The sequence below is a fragment of the Pocillopora damicornis genome, chromosome 13, assembly GCF_964200805.1.
Source record: "Pocillopora damicornis chromosome 13, jaPocDami1.2, whole genome shotgun sequence".
NCBI classification, from domain to species: domain Eukaryota; kingdom Metazoa; phylum Cnidaria; class Anthozoa; order Scleractinia; family Pocilloporidae; genus Pocillopora; species Pocillopora damicornis.
In genome coordinates this window covers 15,391,632-15,413,980 of record NC_142682.1, presented here as the reverse complement: position 1 = coordinate 15,413,980, position 22,349 = coordinate 15,391,632, and the positions used below count along the sequence as shown (strand labels likewise).

At 37.3% G+C, this 22,349-nt stretch overlaps 3 protein-coding genes and 1 long non-coding RNA gene across 8 annotated transcripts; 2 read left to right on the top strand and 2 right to left on the bottom strand.

Annotated features, from left to right (window-relative positions):
- Window positions 1–2,219: 2,219 nt before the first annotated feature.
- On the bottom strand, window positions 2,220–2,910 carry LOC113685508 (uncharacterized). The gene is made up of 2 exons (XR_003447571.2): window positions 2,780–2,910; window positions 2,220–2,286 (listed from the first exon to the last, which is right to left on the bottom strand). It is a non-coding gene; the product is annotated as an uncharacterized LOC113685508 (long non-coding RNA).
- Window positions 2,911–3,522: 612 nt separating this feature from the next.
- Window positions 3,523–12,113, top strand: LOC113685500 (uncharacterized). Of its 5 annotated transcripts, XM_089190833.1 has the most exons (6): window positions 3,952–4,076; window positions 4,358–4,450; window positions 4,628–4,773; window positions 9,813–10,379; window positions 10,735–10,941; window positions 11,095–12,113. In XM_089190833.1, the coding sequence occupies exons 4-6, from the start codon at window positions 9,816–9,818 to the stop codon at window positions 11,500–11,502; spliced, it is 1,179 nt and encodes a 392-aa protein (XP_089046959.1). In that variant the 5' UTR covers window positions 3,952–4,076; window positions 4,358–4,450; window positions 4,628–4,773; window positions 9,813–9,815; the 3' UTR covers window positions 11,503–12,113. The 5 variants fall into 5 exon arrangements, with proteins under 5 accessions (XP_089046960.1, XP_027058811.2, XP_089046963.1 ...); XM_089190834.1 differs by lacking the exon at window positions 4,358–4,450 and having other exon boundaries at window positions 3,523–4,076; XM_089190837.1 differs by lacking the exon at window positions 4,628–4,773 and having other exon boundaries at window positions 3,947–4,076; window positions 4,358–4,446.
- A 664-nt stretch (window positions 12,114–12,777) lies between these two features.
- Window positions 12,778–19,391, top strand: LOC113685480 (transmembrane protein 33). Its single transcript, XM_027202992.2, has 9 exons — window positions 12,778–13,109; window positions 14,759–14,853; window positions 16,308–16,392; window positions 16,501–16,603; window positions 16,940–17,007; window positions 17,151–17,191; window positions 17,841–17,951; window positions 18,291–18,374; window positions 18,792–19,391. Exons 1-9 carry the CDS (start codon window positions 13,008–13,010, stop codon window positions 18,946–18,948), a joined length of 846 nt encoding a protein of 281 aa, XP_027058793.2. The 5' UTR covers window positions 12,778–13,007; the 3' UTR covers window positions 18,949–19,391.
- Window positions 19,392–20,086: 695 nt separating this feature from the next.
- Window positions 20,087–22,276, bottom strand: LOC113685488 (uncharacterized). The gene has a single exon (XM_027202996.2). The coding sequence runs from the start codon at window positions 22,179–22,181 to the stop codon at window positions 21,009–21,011; it is 1,173 nt and encodes a 390-aa protein (XP_027058797.2). The 5' UTR covers window positions 22,182–22,276; the 3' UTR covers window positions 20,087–21,008.
- Window positions 22,277–22,349: the final 73 nt, after the last annotated feature.

The window sequence follows — 22,349 nt, the reverse complement described above, 5'->3', positions numbered from 1 at the left end:
TAAGTACCGAGTCCGCTTCGTCGGCAAGAATAAAAAGAATTTTCGAAGAGTTTGCGCTAAGAGGTGTAATCATCAACAGTCGTATTATTAATGTCTTCAAGAAGAAAATTTCGCTTCTTCTCTTGGCATTGAAGAAAGCTGGTCAAAAAGGCAGTCGCCATGTTAAGAAGCTTAAAGAAAAATGGCAGAAAGAAACGTACTCATTCAAGGTATTTTCTGATGAAATTGAAACATGTCAGCTACACCAGGAGAACAGGGGTGTGCGTGGACAAAAGAGAAAGCTGGAAGCATCCCTCGCAAATGAACAGGCGAAAAGGCTAAAAGTAGAAGAGAAACTCGAACAGGTACTTAAGAAGACAGAAAAGAAGGATGAAAACTACAAAAAGAAATTTAAGATTCTAGCGCGTAAAATTACAAAACTATAGAGAGATGGAAAGAGAGGGCCGGACAAAAAGAAAAAATTTATCGATTATACGAAACCGCATCAGTCACGTCTTCGACAACAGATGAAGGAAAACTGTCAGGCAACACTATCCTTCCTTGGATTGAATGATTTTATTGCCACAAAAGTAGAAGTTTTCAGTGGCGAAACTCAACAGTACGAGACATTTCCTTGATTGATCAAAACGAGCTTCCACTAAAGGACAACGACTCAACGGAGCTGACAGATGAAAATTTGGGTGACATTAATATGTGGATCTATATTAAAGGTAGATTTAACATTTCAAATGAGGCTTGGCATGAGTTGGCCACGAAAACCAAACAGATGCCAAACAATTATAAAAAAGAGAAGAAATTAAAGGACTTTAATGCAAAATGGGATCTCCAACCCTCACCTGGCCAAGCCAAAGGAGTCCAGTTGGGTTTTAAAGAATGTTTAGAGGAACAAGTAATCAGGCTTCAGGGGAAAGGAGTTTTTAACATGAACACTAAAACAAAGTTAAAATTAGTGGGGATGGGACTAACATTGGCAAAAGGCTCAAAATTGTTAATGTAACTTACACAAATTATATTACATGAAAGAGATATTGCAATAAGTGAAAAAGGCAACTATATTCTTGCCATAATCAAAACTACTGTAAGCTATGATAATTTAAAGGCAAGCATTGCAGATCTTAATGATGAAATACTGAATTTAAAGGAAATGTGTGAGTGATTATAAATATGACATTGAATACTTTTTGGGAGGGGATTGGAAGTTCTTAGCTTATGTGTGTGGTTTGGGTGCAGCAAATCAGGATTATGCTTGTATTTGGTGCAAGTGTCCCAGGAGTGAAAGGTTTGATGCAACAAGAAGTGGTCCCTCACAGACAGGTCCCTTGGTGTAAGATCATGTGAAGAAATAACCAGCAATGCAAAATCTGAGAAGTTTAATTGTAAATCAGAGCCTTTATTTTCTTTTGTTCAAATTGATCATGTCATGATTGACAAACTTCACTTATTTTTTAGGATTTCTGACAACTTGATTGAGCTTCTTATCCAGCAACTTTGTAGGGAAGATGCTATGGATGAAGTGAAAACTTTTCCTAGTGGATTTACAAGGGAGAAATATAAACATATGGCTGGATATGAAAAGTTTCTGAAGGACATTGGTATTTCCTTTGACTGGAGAGTAAACAAAGACTCCAATAAATTAGAATATAGAGACCTTACTGGACCAGAAAAACTGCTTGTTATGCAAAGCATAAATTTCCAATCACTCCTTCCCAACTTCAAGCAAACTAAAGAAATGGAGAAACTATGGGCCAGTTTTATGGAAATTATTGGAGACCTGAAGCTTGAGTTTACAACTGATGATGCTATCACTCAGTTAACAAATAATCATGGTTTGATAAGTTTCTATGCTTGTATCAAACCAAAGATGTTACCCCATACATGCATGCACTATATGCTCATTGCCTGAATTCTTAAAACTCCATTTAAACATATCCTATTTTACTAAACAAGGAGAGGAAAAATATAATGATACTGCAACCAAACACTATTTTAGATCCTCAAATCATAGGGGAATTTCTGCTCTAAAACAGATTCTCTTGAAGAAAAATAGAATACAGCTCTTAGAAGCAGCTGGCATTGAGAGAATAAAGAAAAGTTACAAGTGTAGGAATTGTGAAGGTCTTGGTCATACCATAAAGACATCTTTGCTAACTGTATGAAATGCCAGACTGCAGTTTGTTGTGCACACCCTATTAAAGTTGATGGAAGGTGGACACAGATTTACATTGTAAATTTCTCTCTATTGACTTTAACTTTGAGGGCTTGGCTTCCTAGTTGACATGTTGATTACTGTAAATATAAATAAATGTAATATCTATGGTTAGTTAAGATATTCCAAAACTCTTTAAACTTTAGTGTAAACAAATGTTTTCATTCAATCAATTTCAATAATTAACTGACAACGATTATAAATTGATAATAAAATATATTCAAACAACAATAACTGTAGATGTGTGATTGTGATTAACTCTTTAATTTAGCAGTCCCCCCTTGTTATGTACTAATGTCTATTTCCATCTCCACGAACAAAAGTAAAAACAAGCTGATGGTCATCTTCAATTTCTGACCTCACGTACTTTCCCCCTATGAGATTGTATTCTATTATAGGGTTCCTTTCTGTAAACCAAAATCTCACAGTTCCTTCTGTCACATAAGCATAATCACCATTTGCGTTTAAAATCCATCCATCCCATTTGACCCCCAGAAAGGTGTCTAGGTCGTGATTACAAATCCGATAGACTTGCTTGTTTCTTTCCCTTCTTGCACGAGCAGCAATACTCACTTCGAAAACATCCTCTTCCACAGGAATTTCAATCCTGATTTCTGGATTGTACTTCCTTCCAGAGTATAGTTTACGCTTCACTTCCCCACACATGCGGTCTTGGAAGAGATGCAAACGATCGTCTATAGATTCCATGGATGGTGTAAATTTATGTTCCAATCGCACAATAGTAAAGGTTTTACCATCATATGGCCTCCATTCGTCGAATTTATCACTAAATCCGTTAAACTGTATTTTTACTCGCTAGCCATCTTTGTCGACCTCTTCCAACGCAATTTCGTAAGGGCGATTGTCCTTTTGACGCTTTGGCATTTCGCCCTTATCAGCTATAGCTTTTAACGGGTTTATTTCATTGATTAATCGCTTTTGGGCTTTGATTTCTCTTTCCACTCTGGCCGCCATGTTTGTTTTTATCATTCGCGCATTAAACTCTTGGTCATTCGCGAGAGTCTGGAGAGCCTGCAAGTTGAAGCAAATGTTAACCCTTGTATGAAATAACTTTGATATGCATCGGCTGTGAATGTAACTGCTGTCGTTTGTGTATATTAGGGACCTTAAGCAGTCGAGACGGCAACCCCAAGGAAGAATTCTTTTAAAAAATAAATTGCTGCCTTTAATTAGAATTTAAAAAATGGCTACATTTATTCACCGTCTCATACAGCGTCTCACTTCAGCATAACGTATAAAAGAAGCGTCGAGTTCCAAATGGAAATTAAAATAATTTGCCGTTGCGGTTCCGGTTCGCAGACGACGCAAATTGACGTGATTTCTCGTTGCTGTTTTGCATAGGGAGGCTAAGAAATGTACTAAGTTTTAAAACGCACGTGCTGAGCTATCGTTTCGCCAATTAGATCTTTTATTTTTCATGTCCTTGTTGCCGTCGCCGTCGTGGTTTGCTTAGGGTCCCTATTCTTAGGCAGGACTGCAGTCTCGATTCTTTCTGAATCTCGTCAGTTGCCTCGAAACGGAGGAACGACAAGAATCGCGCAGGCCTGTAAACACTTTCGAAGGAACGGCAACAGACGATGAATCCTCATTGCATTCCACTTATATTCACGCCACCTCGCTGCCACCAAAGGTTCACTTGATCGCGACAAGCGCAACTGACTCATATTTTGTGTTGCGACCATGATGCAACGCGATCACAGTGTGCATACCGCGTAGACCGAGCGGAATTAGAAAGGCAATCACAATCAAGATATTGTTTGAAGGTTTTAACTTACATCCTTACCTCCAACCACAAATTTGCATTAAATTTAAAGAATTTGCACGCCGAACTTCACAGCGCAAAACAAAGGTACGAGAAAAAGGTTTTAATTGTTAAAATACTCGAAATTGCCGATGTGTGATGAAAGTCTATCGCTACTAATTTCAAGGGAAAACGAAGTGTACATTAGCTACATGTATGTTAGCGCTAATGTTACTCACATGTTGTTTGTCCGTTTTAGTTTCTGGCGATTTCTGCCGTTTCAAGCTTGTTTTGCCAGTGATGGCAAAACAAGCTTAAGACGGCTGAAATCGCCAGAAACTACAACGGACACACAACATGTGAATAAGTTCTGTTGATTTTACGCGCAGAATGTTCATATTTCGAAATATTTGCCGGTGGTGGCGAAACAAGCTTAAAACGGCGGAAATCATCAGAAACTACAACGGACACACAATTTGTGAGTAAGTTCTATTGATTTAATGCGTAGAATGTTCATATATCGAAACATTTATCGTTGTAAATCGACCGTATTTCGTTCCCCATACTATTCTTTACAGCGTGTTGAAGTATGTTGTTGTGGTTAACGAGTCACACAACGCGTGACGCTTTCATGAATTAATCGTTAACTTTTTCTCGAGGCGTGAGCTTGGGCGTGTGTTGTCAGGTGATGTCTACATTTGTGAAGCAGACAAACTATTTTGTATTTGGAGTTAGGGTCAAAAACGCTATCAATAGCTTCGAGTCTCATCCCGGGTGAAAGGTAACGAGGGCTGCTATAGAGCAGGTTGGTTGAATTTTTTTTTTATTGTTTTTTTAGAGGGCACGGTAACGAATCTTGCAATCTGATTGGTTCTTTACCCGGTCAGTATTTTCCTATCTCTGCCCACGGGCCACGGTAACGCTTTCGTGAGTCGCCGAGTACATCCCAACTTTCGTTGTCATTTTTCATGAATATACCTCGTTTTCCGGCTGGGCAGTATTTTTAAGCAAACACGTCGGTCACTACCTCAAGCCGATAAATAACTTATGAATCCTCTCTTTTCTCTCTATCAAATCACTTTGGTTGACAGAAAAATATTGGTTTCAGAAAGAATTTGTATAAACAATAGTGTCATTACGTTGGTTGACAAGCGGCCTAAAAACCGTCTGCAATTAATTTTAATCGTTCACAAAAAGTACCCAGAAAGTTGAAACGTGAGGTATTTGGTTACAGTTAAACTGAACGATGGAACTTTCATTCATTTAATATCTGAATTTTCTCGAGCAATTTGTTCATAGTGAAAGAGCGAGCGAAGTTTTAATTTAAGTTCTACAACAAATATACGCTCCTGGTGAGTCTTTCCAATTCCGTTCAATTTGGACATTTGTACCTTAAATTGCACAACAGAAATTGAAGGAATTTTTTGAGAAAAGGCCGCATTACATTCCCTTGTGTCTCGTTGGAGTGTGCCGTTCGAATTTAGTTTTTGTGAAGGAAAGATCAGAGTTAAACACGCCATTACAGCAAACAAACGAGCAAACTCTCACGACTTCAAAATAAAAAAATTGAATTTACTCACAATTACTTTCCTCGCCGTTTACTTAATGAACAGAGGTAAATCTTCGTACATGAATGAATGGTCGATGAGAGTGAATAATACTTTCCGTTAGATCATTAACTGATTTTGAAGAAAACATTGTTGTGACAGTCCTTGCCAAACTAGTTCTGTTGGTTTTTAAATGTTCCCACGATTTTTTTTTCTTGCGCGCTCTCTAATTGACAGGTGTCAGATTGTGTCAGATACTTGTAAAAATAATGTTTCAAAGTTTGTTTGGAAGCCTTTTAAATCACCTTTATCGTTACGGAAATGAAAATGTTTCGCTGAGGCATCTCTCTTAAATTTGCATCACCTCTATTTTAACTACCATTTACCCACTCAAAATTGTTCAGTTTATGGAAGATCTTGCCGTATTTACGTCCATAAATCATTAGGGTTCTTTCGGAAAGAATTTCGTCAAGTTTAAAAACAATAAATATGTTATTTACCGGCTAAGGGTCGGTCCGTATGGTGAAAAACTGTGACCGAGGTCTTGAAAATGCTGCCCTAGGCCTACGGCCTCGGGCAGTATTTTCAAGACCTCGGTCACAGTTTTTCACCATACGGACCTCCCAGCCGGCAAATAACATATATTTATTTTACTACAGTAGGTCCTTGTAATATTATGTATATGAACTCGAGGACATTTAGTAATCTTGGTGGAAGGGAGGACACGGTATGAGTGAATAATTTCCTTTCAGAGAGACGTAATGTTGTATGAAAAGCCCTTTTACGCGATTTGGCTAGTTCCTCAGCTTTCATGGTATTATGACTGTCAAATTATCAGTGCCTTGTTGGGTTCATCAAACGACAATGTAACTACATTGTTGTTTTAAAGAAGATGCTCTGATTTACTTGGGTAGGATCTTGTCGCTCATTAATGTTAAAGTTCGTATTTTCACAAACGCACGCCATTTGATGTCAATACAGAGGTCGATCATAAAGTTCGTTTGTAGATTCTTGGCGAAAGCAAGTAAAATCACGAGCGAAGAGTGTTATTCTTGGCCACGCTATATTGACAAATTTCAGAATGAGGATGGTGACCATGGATTGAAAACAGAACTGTCCTTTCTTTACGTAGTTTTCAGCTACACGGCTCTATACTAGGATGTCTTACCGAAAAAGGTTACCATTCTAAGTTAAATGTTTACAGACGTTCACTTAAACAGTTGTCAAGGTCAGCCTTCATCCATGCTGTGTGACCTTATGGCCGAGACCCCCGATTGACCCGACTCGAAAGGGCGAGATTTGTAGTATTATTTCGTGTCAACACAAGCTCCAAAGCTAAACCGGGTTGATACAACAGTTCACTTGAAGATTCTCGGCGAAAGCTGATAAAAATAACGGGTGACCGAGTTCGCTCGGTCACGCAGTGACAAAACTGATAATGAATGAAGGTGTGGGGTCCAGTTCAAACGTAGCAATAGATAGCACACACGTACTTGGTCCAGGAGACGAATTTTAAAAGTTATCAGCTTCATAAGAACACATTAGTCATATTAGCGTAAATAATAAAATTTGCAATGCCTACAGATCCGAATATAATTATGCCTAATATTTTTTCACTTTAGCTCTGAACAATATCAAAAAGTGCCACTAAGTCCTTCGGGAAAGGAAAAGCAAGAGCTAAATAAGCGTGAAGCACAAGTTGAGGGAAAATTAGATGAGCTGGATCGAATATAGTTTGTAGTAGTCAAAACCTCGACCAGGCTCGTCTCGGGTAAAATTTCCGCACAGCCCTATACTGTTGTTAAACAAATCTGTTTTCCCTAAGACAATGTATTGTTTTTGTCATTGTTTTCTCAATCCAAGAACTGAATGCATAATTGTTACGGGAAAATTTACTGACTTTTCCCGTGTGTGTTATTCGGAACATATTTATTCGTAAACTTTCACATTTAACCATTTCAAGTCCTTTCATTTTAATAATCAAAAAAATGTATAAAAACCACAGTAGCTTTTAGAATGGATTTTTATCGATTACTCGCTTTTACTATGCACCTGTTTGTCGGCACTTTCGTCATCTAGTACATGGGTTTTTTTAGGTAAATATAAGTGTTAATGGTCTTTCTGGAAACATTGGTTTTCATGGTAGATAGCAGCTGAGTTTAAACGCGTAAATTTAATTTCTTTTCATGCGATGGTTTCCAAACCAATCTTGCATAAATAAGCAGAAACTTTTAATTGCTTTTCCGTTTTTTATTTCCTGAGCTGCGCTACTGCAATCAAGATAGGTATTGTTTTCTATATCAGAGCTGTAAAATCGCACCTAGGTTTCCTACTTTAATGGCCTAGAGGTTATTGCATCCGTCTTTTTAATTTTGAGATTCTTTCTGTCGTAGAAACAGTAATATATTCTCACCAGGGCTACCCACAAACAAAGCCTCAAGGATGTTATAAGATATGGGAAAGGCCAGCCCGAGGCGGAAGTGAGTAGGTAGCTACCTGGAGCGTAGGCGCTATCATCGCTGCGGGGAGGAGGGAGGGGCGCACTTAGCTAAACCTCCTCAAACGCCGTGGAAAGGACTTTTGAGGTTATAAAGGACTGACCGCACCGGAATAAGATTATATAGCCAAAAAACGTGTAAGAGATTGCATAACCATTCTCATGCTAGTTTTCATTTAACTTCAAAGAGACTTTTTTCCGCTCCTTTGTGTCCTTATTCAAATATTGCGATTTGTGTAACAATAGCACTTCACACCAGTTACTTCTTAAGCAAGTACCTTGTACAGCTTTGATGATTACAAACTAGAGTATGCTAGAGGTCATGTCGCTTGTTGGCCTGACCTAAAGTAAAATTACTGTGGAACCAAAGATTGTCTTATCCTTGACGTCCGTATAAGCTCGCTCGAAGCAGATCTCCGTGTACCAGGAAATCGTGACGAGTTTCCGTTCTCGCTGCCAAGTCGTCTCTACCGAGTTATTTCCCCCAGTTGCTATTGTTCCGTCCGCGAAGAGTCAGTTTTCCAGTTTTGGGGCGAAAACTTATCGTCACATAATGAAGGATAGGGCTGTGCGGAAATTTTACCCTGGTCTCGTTCAAGAACAAGATGAAATATATTTTAGAGGGGCTCAAAGGTCTCATTGAAAGATAACGAAAAGGAGCGCTTTTTTGATCTAATTGTAACTCAGTCGAACAGGATAAGAAAACAAGTGCGTACAACGGGCCGGGCAATTCTTTCAACCGATCAGGTGCTTACAACAGAAGGAAAAAATTTTCAACTAATCGAATAAGCGCGTACAATTTACAACCGAACGAGCTTAAAACTGAGTAAATAACCTAATGAGTAAGTCCGTACAACTGACAGAGTACTATGATAACATGGTAATTTGGCACTATCAACTGAGTTGATGACGTAATTTGGCCACCGTTAAGAGTTTCAAAACTGAGGTTTCGAGCGTTAGCCCGCCGGTAAACCAATTTAAAGTGCAGCCTGATGCTTTTCTAAAATAACTATTGGTTTACCTGTGCAATAAACGATAAGTTTTTGACCAATCAGTAAGCTCATACTTTCTCTGTATTGTATAAAAAGGAGTATGAAGCACGCTTGCGCAATCAAATTTGATTACACGAATTTACTATCTATGTTATAAAATCCTATTCGTAAATGTGGGGAAGTAAACATCTTTGAAATCACATAGGTCGTTTTAGACAAGGAGTAAACAACAATGCGCTTTGTACAATTTGTCTATTTTTCAATCTCTACCTACCATGGAAAACAAACCCAGCTGGTTTCAAAAGTAGTATGCCTCAAAGGTATTCCACGTAATAAGCTGAGTCACAGGGACAAAATCCAATTAGTGGTTCCTTTAGTTTTTTGCGTAAAAAAATTTCCAATCAGGAAAACGCAAATCAACCATAAGTCACGGACGATGTTTTTCATGTAAACAAACAAGTAATTCAAAAGTTAGCTGGCTACGTAGAAACATAGAAATCGGCCTAAAAAGACATGTTAACCGTTTTGTAATGAAGTCTTCACTTTGTTACGTTTACTCGTTCTCTACATTCGCTCGCGTGGAATTTTTAACCCTCTAACTCCTAGAAGTGATTGACAAATTACTTCTACCTACATTTACAGGTAATGAGAATGCTCAAATGTATTAGACAAAAGTTGTTATCTCGATCTAACATCAAATTCTCGTAACTGATTTAGAAGGAAATTTGTAGCAGCTAGAGGGGAGAACTAACAATCAGATCTTGGGAGTTAAAGGGTTAAACCAATTAATATCACTTTCATTTCACAGATCATGTCGACGTTTATCTTTACGTCTGCAGGGAGGCAGTCATCTCGTCTCCGCTATATCAGTCCGATAAAACTGGCTACTTCTTATTTCTTGTCTACAAAAATAAGATCAGTAACAGGCAGTATTTTTGAGCGAATTCCTAAAGAGGAGCTGGCACCGAAAACCAGACCACGGCTGCGAGACAGGGAGTTTCTCCCAGGCTCGACGGGTGAAGGATTCCCAGAGTTCTTGGCGGAGCCAAGTGACTCTTTCCCTCACGGAATGCGAGTCAATACTAGAGACCAGTCCTCTATCTCAGAACTGGGTGCAAATTGCATGAAATACATAAAGGAGAACCTTACTGATAGCCAGGCGATATTGTTCCGCGGACTTCCAGCTGAAACAGCAGAGGACTTCTTGGCCTTAACCGAAGGAATGCGAGGCAAGCCTCTGAACTACGAGGGTGGTACTTCACCCAGACCCAAGGAAATAGAAAATTCTGATATCTTCTTTGCCAGTGCTGAGCCTGGAGCGTACACCATCGAGTTACACAATGAAATGGCGTATCTCAAGACTTTCCCCAGGAAGGTATTTTCATGATAAAACACAGACGACTAATGCTAAGGCACCAGGGTATTTTCTGGGCGCTCCAAACATCAGCAAAACTTCCACTAGGTTTACGATGCGCTATTGTTAATTCAGTAGTTCTTTCACTCATGTGTACGTTCCTTCATTCGTGGATACTGTGGTGTACTTTGGTTCATTCGTTATTTCACCAGTTCGTTTTTCCATTCGTTCGTCCATTTTTTCATTCGTTCTTTCGTTCATTGGCTTACTCGCCCATTTGCTAATTAGTTTATTGGTTAAGGCGTTGAATTCTTTGTCCATTCGTTGATTCTTTTATTTACGTTTGTCCTTTCATTCATTTCTTCTTCCACTTTAGGTATTTTTTTTCTGCCTAAAAGAGCCTGGCGAGAATTGTGGTGGCGAGACACCGCTGGGTAAATGCAGCGACATTGTACCCAAACTTGATCCCGAAGTCGTGAAAAAATTCGAGGCAAAAGGAGTCATGTATGCACGACATCTGCCGGACAAATCACGATCAGACTACATGCCCTGGCAGCATCAGTTTTACACTGACGACAGAAAGGTAAGACAACTTGGTTCACGTCAGGAATCCCATGTAAGAATTGATTGTCCTTTAAAGACAAAAAAAATTGTGGAGATTTCAAAAGAAAATGACGATTTTCAGTCTCGAACCCGGTAATTGAATTTACACTGATGACTTTATTTACTCTTTCAGGCAGCAGAAATAAGAGCACAGCAGCGAGGTAACACTGTAAGATGGGACGATAACGGTGATATGTACCTGACTTACACCGCGCCGGCCTTTCTTTCTCACCCAGTAACAGGAGAAAAAATCTGGTTCAACCAAGCAATACAACACCACTGTACTTACTCGAAAGCACTGCCACAGTACAAAGGTTCTGATCTCCCGGATGAAAAATATCCCTGTCACACCTATTATGGAGACGGAAGTGACATCGAACCGGAAGTGTTACAACACGTTAGAGCAGTTTCATGGTCATGCGCAGTTGGGTTTCGGTGGAAGAAGGGTGATTTAATAGTGCTTGATAATCTGAACGTTCAGCATGGACGAATGGCCTTCACGGGAGAGAGAAAAATACTGGTGCATATGACGGCAGACTGAACCTTATCTTTCATTTTGAGGCTTAGCCTTGTCTTTTACTTTTGTCAGGTTCATCATCATTAGGCACCATTTTTGAGACAATTTTTTTTAACCAAAAAAAAAAACTCAATGTTAGCGTGTAGAGTGGTATGTTGCTCGCACCAATCAGATCGCCGCAATAGGGTATGTATCTTGCACCAATCAGATTGCCGCATTAGGGTATGTATCTCGCACCAATCATATCACAGCATTTGGATATCATGCACCAATCATTTTGGTGCGTTTGGGTATTATTTTCTAGTAAATGATGCCATGGGGGGGCTGTGCACAAAGAATGACATTAACCGGAAATTTTGGGCTCCGCGCAACATTAGCATATATTTTTTCAAATTTTTTATAAAGTGTCTCCATGTCGTTTCATATACAAGTGACCTGACTCTCAGGTATGTTCTTGTTCTCCTGATATCAGTTGACATTCTATTGGCTATTGTTAATTAGTAAAATGCTATTTCATTTGCTCCAAAATATTTTTTAAGGCTTAAACATGAAATTTTTAGAATTGCACAGTACGGAGGCTTCCCTTCCTCAAAGAAAGCATTACATTGCAAAGAATAATTATCACAACATTCATGTATTCGTGTGCTTTTTGTTTCTTCCGATGCACTTCACGTACCTCTCTTACATACTCTAAGAGTTTAAAATCTGACGTTTCGAGCGTCCACTTAGTCCTATTGCTGTCATAGATCGGGCTGGTGATAACAAATCACGTCCGAAAAAATTGTTATTGTTTTGGTTTGATCGGAAATCACACTCATGATTTTAAAATCGAACGAGTGCGCATCGTGAGTTTGATTTAAATTCCCAATTACCTCTTAATTGCGTTTATTTTGAAGGAACACTAATAGGGCAAACAGCGGAGAAACTATTTTTTAAGAAGTACACACGGCGAGGCATTTAGCTAGGCCGTTTTTAAATAACTTATCAGTTCAGTTTAGAGATAGGATTTCTTCCACGCGGTAGCCGAGAGAACATTAGAAAGAAGAAGGAGCTTACAGAAGTAAAATTGCCAGTAATATAATGTTCTCCATAATGTTCTCTATATTGGTTATTGCCTCGTGTATTTTCAACCATGTGCATCAGTAAATTTGAATATAAATTTTTGTCGAGCCTAACTCCCTTAGTACAATACATGAGTTTGAAATATGTGATTACAGACCAAAAAAACTTGTATTTGGGCGATTAGATTGTGCGATTCCTCTTAATTTTTTCTTCATTGGTTCCTTCAAACCGAGGTTTCTGTTAGAATTTCGCAGAATTTCGGAGCGGGGTCTGGAAAGAAAGACCAGCGGCTGCTCCCATTAGAGGCAGATGGTTGATGCAAGCACTATTTCAACCAGCGTACGGTTTTGTTGATTTCAACGTGTCTGTTGTCGTGACTTGAGTGATCATTGCTTGCGTATATCGCCTTTCTTGGTCTCTTAATCCGTCAGAGAAGCTTCTAGCTTGTGATTTGTGTCTTTGAAATTATGCCACCGCAAGAAAACGAAGGAAATCCGAACGCTTCGACTCATCCGCCCGAAGGCAGTACGGCTAATTCTTCGACCAGCCCTAACTGGGCTGCACTTAGGGTAAGGAAGCCTAAAAGTATTTAAATTTATTGTCTGTGTCTTGAAATTTCTCAGATCTGTCAACATTTAGAGTTCGGGGTTATTCCCTCCTTTTGGGTTCATATTGAATTGAGATCTTACCGGAAGAAAACTGCCAGACGAATGAAAGTGTCTTAAATATGAAAAATAACTTTCGTTCATTGCATAGATCATAGTGGTTTGAAATCTTGGTTGCAAATGCGTGAGAATTTGTGCCCTTAACTTTTTCATCAAGTGTGAATTATTTAGTGTGTTCAAAAAAATGTCAGTAGTCTATACTGGGACGAAAGTTTTGATTTTACATAATCCTGTATTTTTCCTCGGCACAATCACTACTTCCTGCATAGACAGTCTGGTCTTGAAGCATCCAGCTTATTTAATCCCGTTAATTGAAAATGTACTTCGGTAATTTCCCAAATTTCTCTGGTTAATAATTTATTTATCAGTTTTACTTGATGTTGAAGAAGAAAGGGAGCTTAGCTTTTAAACCCAGCTTATCCATGTTTATATTATATTTCCCAGAAGTGGAAATGTTGTGTTGTTCAACTATGAGTATTTTATCATGTAAATAATTTTTCTCAGTCATCTTTAATAATCTATTATTCTGGTTGTTGAGGGAAGGGAATATTCCAGCTTCAAAGTTATTGGGAAGTGAAAGGAGAACCAAAAATTATTTTTGAAGCTCATCTTCTTGGAAGTGTTTGGATGATAATATTTGACAAGGTGTTTTTTTGGGTTTTAATTTTTCAAACCCATGATAAGAATCACACGAAAAATGTCACAACTATTTAAAGGATGGTTACATATATGACATGCTTATATTTTCATAGCAGCCCTTGTATTTTTGTGATATTTAAATAGTGTCAGGGGAGTTTTGGGGTTTTCACCATTCTCTCCTCTCTCACCTTGTAATCTTCAAAGAAATTTTTTATATGGCAGACATCCATGGCCTCTTAAAATGATATTCAACGATTCTGATTAGTTATCAATTTCGCAGAAGTTGAAATGGTGCTTTGAGAAACATCTTTCTGCAAAGTTCAACGCTAGAATTCAATAAATTCATAAAAACTTCTTAAAGTCTCAGAAACACTGTTCAAAAAATAATTTGATGCCGATCCGATTTTGCTTCATGTCATTTACAAGTCAAAAGTAAAAAGGACAAGTGAAAATAGTATAAAGTATAAAGTAATGAAAACAACAGAGACAGAATGCTTTTTTTTCCTTAGGGGTATAATTCCCAAAGGTGAATTGACAACTCAGTATCAGGTAAAAAGTTTTGGGCAAATTGAGTCACTCAGTGTGTTGAACAAAGGCTTGATGATCTGATTAAAAGGCATTTCTTAGATAAAACAATTAAACATGCTGATACATTTTCTGTGAACTTTTAAAATGCAATCAATGGGTTTGTTCCTCTCTATTGTTTTTATCTCTTGATATATTTCCACTTGTTATTTTTACTTTTGACTTGCAATGTCAAAATATTGACAAAATACCCATTAACAAATAACATGAGTTTTTTAGAAAGTTTCTATGTATTTAAATAATGTTCTAGTATTGAAGTTTGCCATCAACTGTTTGTTACAATGGAAATATGTGACTAATCAAATGTATGATGATATACTGACTTGCAGCGATATCTGTTGGATAACAAAATTGATTCAGCATTATGGCTTACAAGAGTGTTTACAATCATCACTTCAATTCTTTATTTGCTTCCATTTTTTAGGTAAGTATATGAATGAGTTGTCTAAATCCTTTTTTCACAGTAAATATCCAAGGGTTTTCAATGACAACTGTAGTAACAGGAAAAAGTAAAGTAATTAGGGAATATTCTGAATGAGGGAATAAAATAATAGCTCAGACATTTTAAATTTAGGCAGAGAATTTATTTCCATGTAAATATTTCAGTGAACTACAGGTGGCAGTTCATACAAACTGAAGTCATTTGAGCAATGATCAACCGTTCAAAGACATATCTAAGATTTAGTGACAATGATGGCTTATTTTATGTAAAGAAACTATTTTGATTTTAATTGATTAAAAAGCTTTTCATTTCTTAGATTTCATGGACAATTAGTGAAGGATGTACTAATTTAAAGACCAAAAAAGAAACAAAAAGGGTTGCTAATGACCAAACTAGAAAATATTGTAGCAAGTGACTCTGGCTGACATTTCTCAAGTTAAGGTCCCAATTTGTTAAAAAGTATGTTTCATTTTTTTTAAAGCTCAGAAGTCTTCTTTTTTATCTATTCTAACCAAAAGTGTTTTCTGTAAAAGCCTGTTGCTGCTATTAGATCATTCAAACTCAAAATAATAATGACATAATTATGAAGGAGTGAAGTTTATGCCGATGAGTTATTGGCTGATGTGACATCATAATGGTTTGTGTGGTGTACTCTGGATCAGAAAGTCCATGTGTGAGCTTTGAGCAAGGTTTCTTTTGTTGCATTCTTGCTCTTGAGCATCACCCCTGAAATATGGCATTATACCAAAAATTATGGTCATTTTTTTCATTATGCTCAATTTAACTGTTCAAAATAATAACTTTTAAGAACCCCTGAACCTCCCTTCCCCACCCTCCCCCCATTCCTACAGCCAACTGGTGAAATTTGCTAATAATAAAAGGTTAAATGAAGTTGAGAACACACATTTTACCGGATCAAATCTTTAACCCCCTAACTCCCAGATCAAATTTATAATTCTCCTCAGTGTCAATCATACAATTCTTATAATGTTACTTCAGAGAATTTAGTATTGCATCAACTAATTAATCTCAAATTGATATTTTTCTTTATTCTCATCACCTATCTGGTTGATATTGTATTGATACTGTAAGGAGAATTTCTGTCTTGGTCACTCATGGGAGTTAAAGGGTTAAAATGAAAGCTAGAAAAGTAGGCTTACTGTTGACATTTTTCAGGCTACAGATTTTATCTTTTGTTACACTCTCACAGTGCCAGTCTTCACTCAGGAGTACCAACCCACCATCAGGGAGTCCTGACTTAATGTTGCTCAAGGGGTTTGCTTGCACTGGACATTTGTTCCAAAAGGAATGGCTCTGCCTCGGATTGTTTCATGACATAAAAACTGTTACAAGTTTACAATATATGCACAAAGGTTCTTAGAAACTGTTTTTTGTTAAGTTACTAACATTGCTTGTTCCATTCGATTGAATCACAGTCCTATGTTCAGCTATAACTGTTACAAAAGAGTGCTGATCAGTTCAGCGGCCACATCAGCCTTAAGGCTTCATCAACGACTTCCAGTATGTAAAATTGTGTTATTTCATTCTCATACAAAATAAATTTGTTCTATCAATATTTAAAAATTATGAGATTTTTAATCATATGGATATTTTTTTTTCATTTCACAGAGATTCCAGTTTTCAAGAGAATTCTTTGGACTACTGCTTAGTGAAGACAGTTGCCATTATCTACTTTACAGCATCATGTTTGTCAACTCTCATCCCGTCACAAGTATCTTTTGATTTTAAAGATGAAAATGTGAAATGAAGCAAATGCTAGTTTCTAGTTTTTTTTTTTGGTTTACAAAGAAGCCTCAGTGTTTTGAGTTCACCTTAGAGACACTACAATTGTCAGTTTAGTGGAATGTGGAAATAGTTTGGAGACAGGGTTTTGACTGCTAAATAACAGTGTTGTCTCAGGCAACCTTTCTTGTTATCAAGCAATTAATGTCACAAAATGTGTTGTCAAAATGTGATTTTGAAATGTATGATATGTATAATTTAGCCTATCATACTGTAGACAATTTTTCAAATGCAAAACTTTCCTTGACTACAGATTTCTCACAAGTCATCTTAATCCCAGTTGCATTATTTGCCCTTCTTCACACTGTGTCATTTACAAAAAAGTTACTAGATGTGAGTACGAAATTTTTGAGTGGTTGTCTGTTAGTTAAAGTTGCTTTTGTTCCGCAAATCTTCACTCTGTGTTATTATTTATACAACATTAAGTTGATAGTTACTTGTGGAATATTATTTTCTGTCTTTTCTACGGTGTGCAGATCCTTGGAAGTGGTGGAATTTTCAGCATGTCCCTTATAAGGTAAACGCTCTTTCTCTCCAATTCAATTGTTTTTTACATTTCAAAATTCAGCATGATTGCATATTCATTAATATGAGGTTCTGAGGAATAAATCCTTAAGTCTGTAAGTCATTCCCCATTTTGAAGTAAAAAAATTTTGTCTTTTTATTCAATGAATCAGCTAAGCAAATGCTTTTTTTAAAAGCCTTTACACCCTAACATGAGTGTATATATTCTCCATGCTGTTCTCTTTACATTTCCCATGATAATGACAAGGAGAATATGTTCAATGATCAATAACTTCTTAAACTGGCATTCATTTCCTTTCTCCTCATAATCCAATACTGCAATGCTGTAACGAGAAATTAGATGATGGCCAATTTTAGGGGTAAAAGGTTACTGGTTATTTACATGTTTGCCCTTTTATTGTTTATTTTCTCAAATTTTTTTATAATCATTGAGTGTTCAGAATTCAAAAGAACATGTTTTAACTTCTTTTTTTACAATTGGACCAAATGTAGTATCCAAATCAGTATCAATAAACAAGAATTTGTGTGAGAACTCAGTGCAATTTTAGATTTTATCTGAACATTTAATCAACAACAACTTAAATACTCTTTCATTCCTGTAAGTTGTATGTTTTTTGTTCTGTTTTGTTTTTCTTTTTAAGGTCAGCTCGTAAAGCCATAGAGAAGGTGGAGATTCATCAGCAGGGATTGTTGAGGTTCATTGCTTGCACAGAGATAATGCTGATGCCAGCTGTTATTTTAATGGCACTCAGGTCTGTATAGAGTTCATTTTCCTAATGATAAGTGAAAAACATCAAATGAAGTTTAATTATTAATACTGCTTTTTTCCTCCACCTGGGTAGCTCATGTTGTGAGGTTCCCACACTCCCATGAGAGAGGTCTAAGGTTCAAGCCCCAGAGTGGAGCAACACTCAGGGTCTTAAAATAAATGAGGAGAATGTTTTGCCTATGCTATGACATTTGCAAATGGTTGGATGTTCTAGTCTTGTTGGATAATATACTGTAGTAAGAGTTTGAAATGGACGATCTATGGATAATGTTGCAATAATTATATGTTACTGATGCTGCTGTGGATGAATTTTCAATTTCAGTGGTCAAGCTGGCATTGTCATTCCTTTTGTTTACTATCGATTTGTGGGATTTAGATATGCATCCAGGCGAAACCCATATTGTAGGTTAGTGACAGAATTTTTGAATATTAATTAAACATACTTTGTTTTCATTTTGTTGGCAAAGAGCATTCAAATTATTTTTTCACAAGAAAAAATATTTGAGTTTGATTTTATACTAAGCACAATTTCAGTACAAAAGTGATGTGGTTGTGTTGTAATTCCTCACACTGGTATTATTATATATCATATTATTATATCAGCTGGTGAGGGCAACCACTGCCTTCTCTACAGTCTAGCAAAACAGAGTCAAACAAACCGTAATCAAAGTTTCAAAAATGTTTGTCATGTCAGATGAAGATTTAGTGATCTGTCATATGCAAGATCTTTTGCATGTTGAAGGGGTTTACTTGTGCAGTTTTATCAAAGCTCCTTTGAGAATGAAATTTCAAACCAACTGTTTATCTCTGTCATTTCTTCCAGACTTCTATTTACTGAGCTTCGACGATCAGTTGAGCAGCTTGCAAGTCATCCTCGCTGCCCAGCATTCTTGCGGACCTTTGTGTTCAAGTTCACTGCCTTCATTGAAAAGTTAGCTCCTCCAATGGCACCACCCCCTCCTCAAGCTTCTGCCTCTTGAGGGGAAAAATGTTATTTAATTTGCTTCTCCAAATTTCAGCCTTGTATATTTAAGTAGGTAATAGCAAATTTCGACTAATGATAGACAGAGACAAAGACATTGCTGAAAAAAAGTGTAACCTGCCTGTTTGTTTTGTTGGTGCTTGTATTGTTGATGTCTTTTCACTAATGTATGCTGTACAATGAGGGAAAAGGAAAACTTGAGTAACAAATTAAGCAATTGTGATGAAAATTATGAAGGGTTTTCAAAATCTTAATCCAGGAATACTGCCATTTTATCATAAACCTTTGGAGGACTGTTGATAGTTGTTTAATAGTTGGATAATGGTTCTTGTTTGTAAAGTTATCAAGTTAAACTTGTTCATTTTTTTTTTTAGTTGACACAACCAAGCTGTATTATTTTATGAAGTACTGTTTCACGAATAAAAAATGTTTTAGTACCTACTTTGGTTGCTTTTCTATTGTACACAGCATGTTGGTTTTGTGAATCATAGTACTATGTTTGTGGTTGACTCCACTTGAGTGTGATCAAGCGACATTTCATCAAAGGCAGAATGAGGCAAAGCTATTAACACATCAAGTTTTTGCACAAATTGTGACCAGTTACTACATGATGAGTACAGACAAGCATTCATATACACGAACATCATACAAAATTTTGAGCTGTCCAAGGTAGAGTACAATAACTTTGACTGAATGGGAAGATTGTGGGATGAAAACTTCTGGCTCAAGGTAATGATGCATGCTGGGAGCACATGGTGGTCAGTGTGTTACAACTGAGAGCCAATTATTTTGCCATTCAGCTTAATTTAACTTGGTCAACAGGCATTTTATTATATATCTGTTGCTATTCCTACCCAAGCCATTGCATACAGCCCTCATACAGGGACTTTTGTGAAATGTCTTCACACAAAAGTGGGTGTAGTGTTACATGCAGTCAAAACATAATGCAAAAGTTCCACCACCTAAAAATGGAAAAATTGGCTCTACCTTTAAATGCCTTAGCTGACAACTTTGTTGGTCTGATCATCCCAATAAAATTGTCAAACAAACAATAATTGTGTTTCCAGAATTCACTAAAAGTTGGTTAATTTTGTTATTTTCAACAACCAGTGAAATGAAAATAGGAAGATCCCTTCTTTCGGTTTCTTTCCACAATTTATTTGTCTGAGGATATAAACACTGCGAGTCCAAATCCTAATTTACAATGAAACCAAGAACTAGAGGAAAGAGTACCATAGCAGATCTTTGAAATTAACACTTTACACCTTAACATCAATATACATATTCTCTATTCTGTTCCCCATACATTTCCCAAGGTCTTGGCCATAAGAATTTGTTTAACAATCAAAAGCTGTTAGCTACTGATCATTTCCTTTATTCTTCTGTATTCATGTGTGATTCAGGGGTGGTATTGTGAGGAGAGGTTACTTGGCAGTCACTCTTAAAAGAATGAGCAACCCTCTACTGTGTTCAGAACATGGCTACAACATCATTAAAATGTTAAAAAAATCAAGAAGAAATCACGGAATTAAAGTTTAAGACAATGATGGTGACCAATGTGATCATTCATTGTCATACAATTAACTCGTAATTCTATAGGAGTAATGGAATTAGCTTACATTTAACAATTCAAATACCTCTTAAACCTACAAAAATATAAGGATCCCTAAACTGAGCAAACTTTGTGCAAAGTTAAAGTATGAATTTTCAAGAAATCTTATGAATACATAACAAGAACAAAACTGTGGCAGTTCTTTCAGTAAAGTGAAATTTGAGAAGATATTTTCATTTCAGATGAAGAACAGAATTGCCATTATGTGACAAAAAAACTTAAACTAAATGTAACAGTTTTCTAAAGTTCACAAAATTTGGCTTAATTTCTACCTCTCTAAAAGTGTGGTTTTCTTTCTCACCTTACCAGGGGGGGTGGCAATTACATTATTACTGGGGGCTCAAAATGACAACCTTGAAATATTCTAACTAAAATGTTTAAGATACACAAATCGTTACAAAACTTGTTCAAGCACAAAGTTTAAATCAATGAGAGTTTGGACTTTCCTATATTCTGACTTTGAAGACCACTGGTCTTGAAGCTTCTGTTGGTGCTCCATCATACTCTGCAGGAACACTCCTTGGAAGAGGCTTTGCTGCTGGTGCAGGGGCAGCACGTAGAGGAGGAAGAGGGGCTAGTCTGGCCGGTGGAGGTGAGTAGAGTGATGCTGATGGTTGCATGTTTAGCTTACAAAGCATCGGCTGCCCATCAAGTTTCCGGTTGTTGTATCTACTAATTGCAAAGTGTGCATCTTCTTTATTCACATACACAACTTCTGCTGATCCCCTTCCAAGCATTTTACAACTGCGTAACTCACCCACTACGCCGAAGAGTTCTTCAACGTCTTGTTGAGTAACAAGCGGGTGTAAATTTGAGACCGTGATCCTACAACCGGAAGTTGGTATGTCTTGTTTAGATGGCTCCGGACCCCTTTGAATCTGTGCTGCGGTACTGCTCATTCCGTGATCCAATCTGCCCTCCAACAAACTATCTCCGAATCTGCCCGCTAGGAGAGGTTCGGATTTTTTTGATGCGTAGACGCTGTTTTCTACATTAATCTGACTGTACAGCGTATTCTCTCTTCTCTCCTTTTCTCTTCTTTGAGCTTTCCTCTCTCGTTCCCTCCTTTTTGCTTCGTTTTGTCTCTCTCGCTTTCTTAAGACTTGTTCCCTCTCTTTTCTTTTTGCCTCCTCATTCTTAGCTGTTATCGTAAGATACCCTGCAGTGATGTTTGCTTCTCGTTCCAAATCTTCCTTACTACGCTCTACTTTGGCAGTGATCCGGATCGAATCTCCCATCACTGTAGCTGACCTATTTGGCGGGACATCTTGCTTCGTAGTAATTTGAATATGGCCACCAGTCGACAGCGTCAAAGACCTATTTTTTTGAAATTCATTTTGTCTTTTTTCTTTTCTCTGATCCTCTAGCAAGGAAATGGAACGAATGGTCGGTTGAGTTAGTTTTTTCTTCGAAGAAATAGTTTGCCTCGCGTCAACAATATTCCTCGTATTCGTTTTAGTGGCAGGAACACGAAAGCCTTGCGCTTTTTTAGCTTTTTTTCGAGAAAGAGCAGAGCGCAGATCTTGCGATCTTTTGACATTTCTCGCTCCTCCAACTTCTAAGCCCACTTTTCTTCCACTTTGCAACGCTTTACCACCTCGATTTTTCTTCTTAAACATCTCGGTACAGTTTTCTTAGTTTCACAATTTCAGGAGACTCTAAGGGAAATGTTTCACGGTTTTCTAGACGCCGCATGATATAAAGCTAACTTCTATTGGCTGTTTAATTTTAGCCAATAAAGTACTTCTTTAGAAAATAGCTTACCCTGAGCCGTGGAGTAGCGGTAT

What these genes read in the sequence shown, in the direction of transcription:
- LOC113685500 (XM_089190834.1), top strand. Translation starts at nt 9,816, where the DNA reads ATGTCGACGTTTATCTTTACGTCTGCAGGGAGGCAGTCATCTCGTCTC. An exon ending in TCAAGACTTTCCCCAGGAAG is followed by an intron (nt 10,380 to 10,734) that starts GTATTTTCATGA and finishes CTTCCACTTTAG; the next exon opens with GTATTTTTTTTCTGCCTAAA. An exon ending in TTTACACTGACGACAGAAAG is followed by an intron (nt 10,942 to 11,094) that starts GTAAGACAACTT and finishes TTACTCTTTCAG; the next exon opens with GCAGCAGAAATAAGAGCACA.
- LOC113685480 (XM_027202992.2), top strand. Translation starts at nt 13,008, where the DNA reads ATGCCACCGCAAGAAAACGAAGGAAATCCGAACGCTTCGACTCATCCG. An exon ending in TTACAAAAAAGTTACTAGAT is followed by an intron (nt 17,008 to 17,150) that starts GTGAGTACGAAA and finishes TACGGTGTGCAG; the next exon opens with ATCCTTGGAAGTGGTGGAAT. An exon ending in AGGCGAAACCCATATTGTAG is followed by an intron (nt 18,375 to 18,791) that starts GTTAGTGACAGA and finishes CATTTCTTCCAG; the next exon opens with ACTTCTATTTACTGAGCTTC.
- LOC113685488 (XM_027202996.2), bottom strand. Translation starts at nt 22,181, where the DNA reads ATGTTTAAGAAGAAAAATCGAGGTGGTAAAGCGTTGCAAAGTGGAAGA.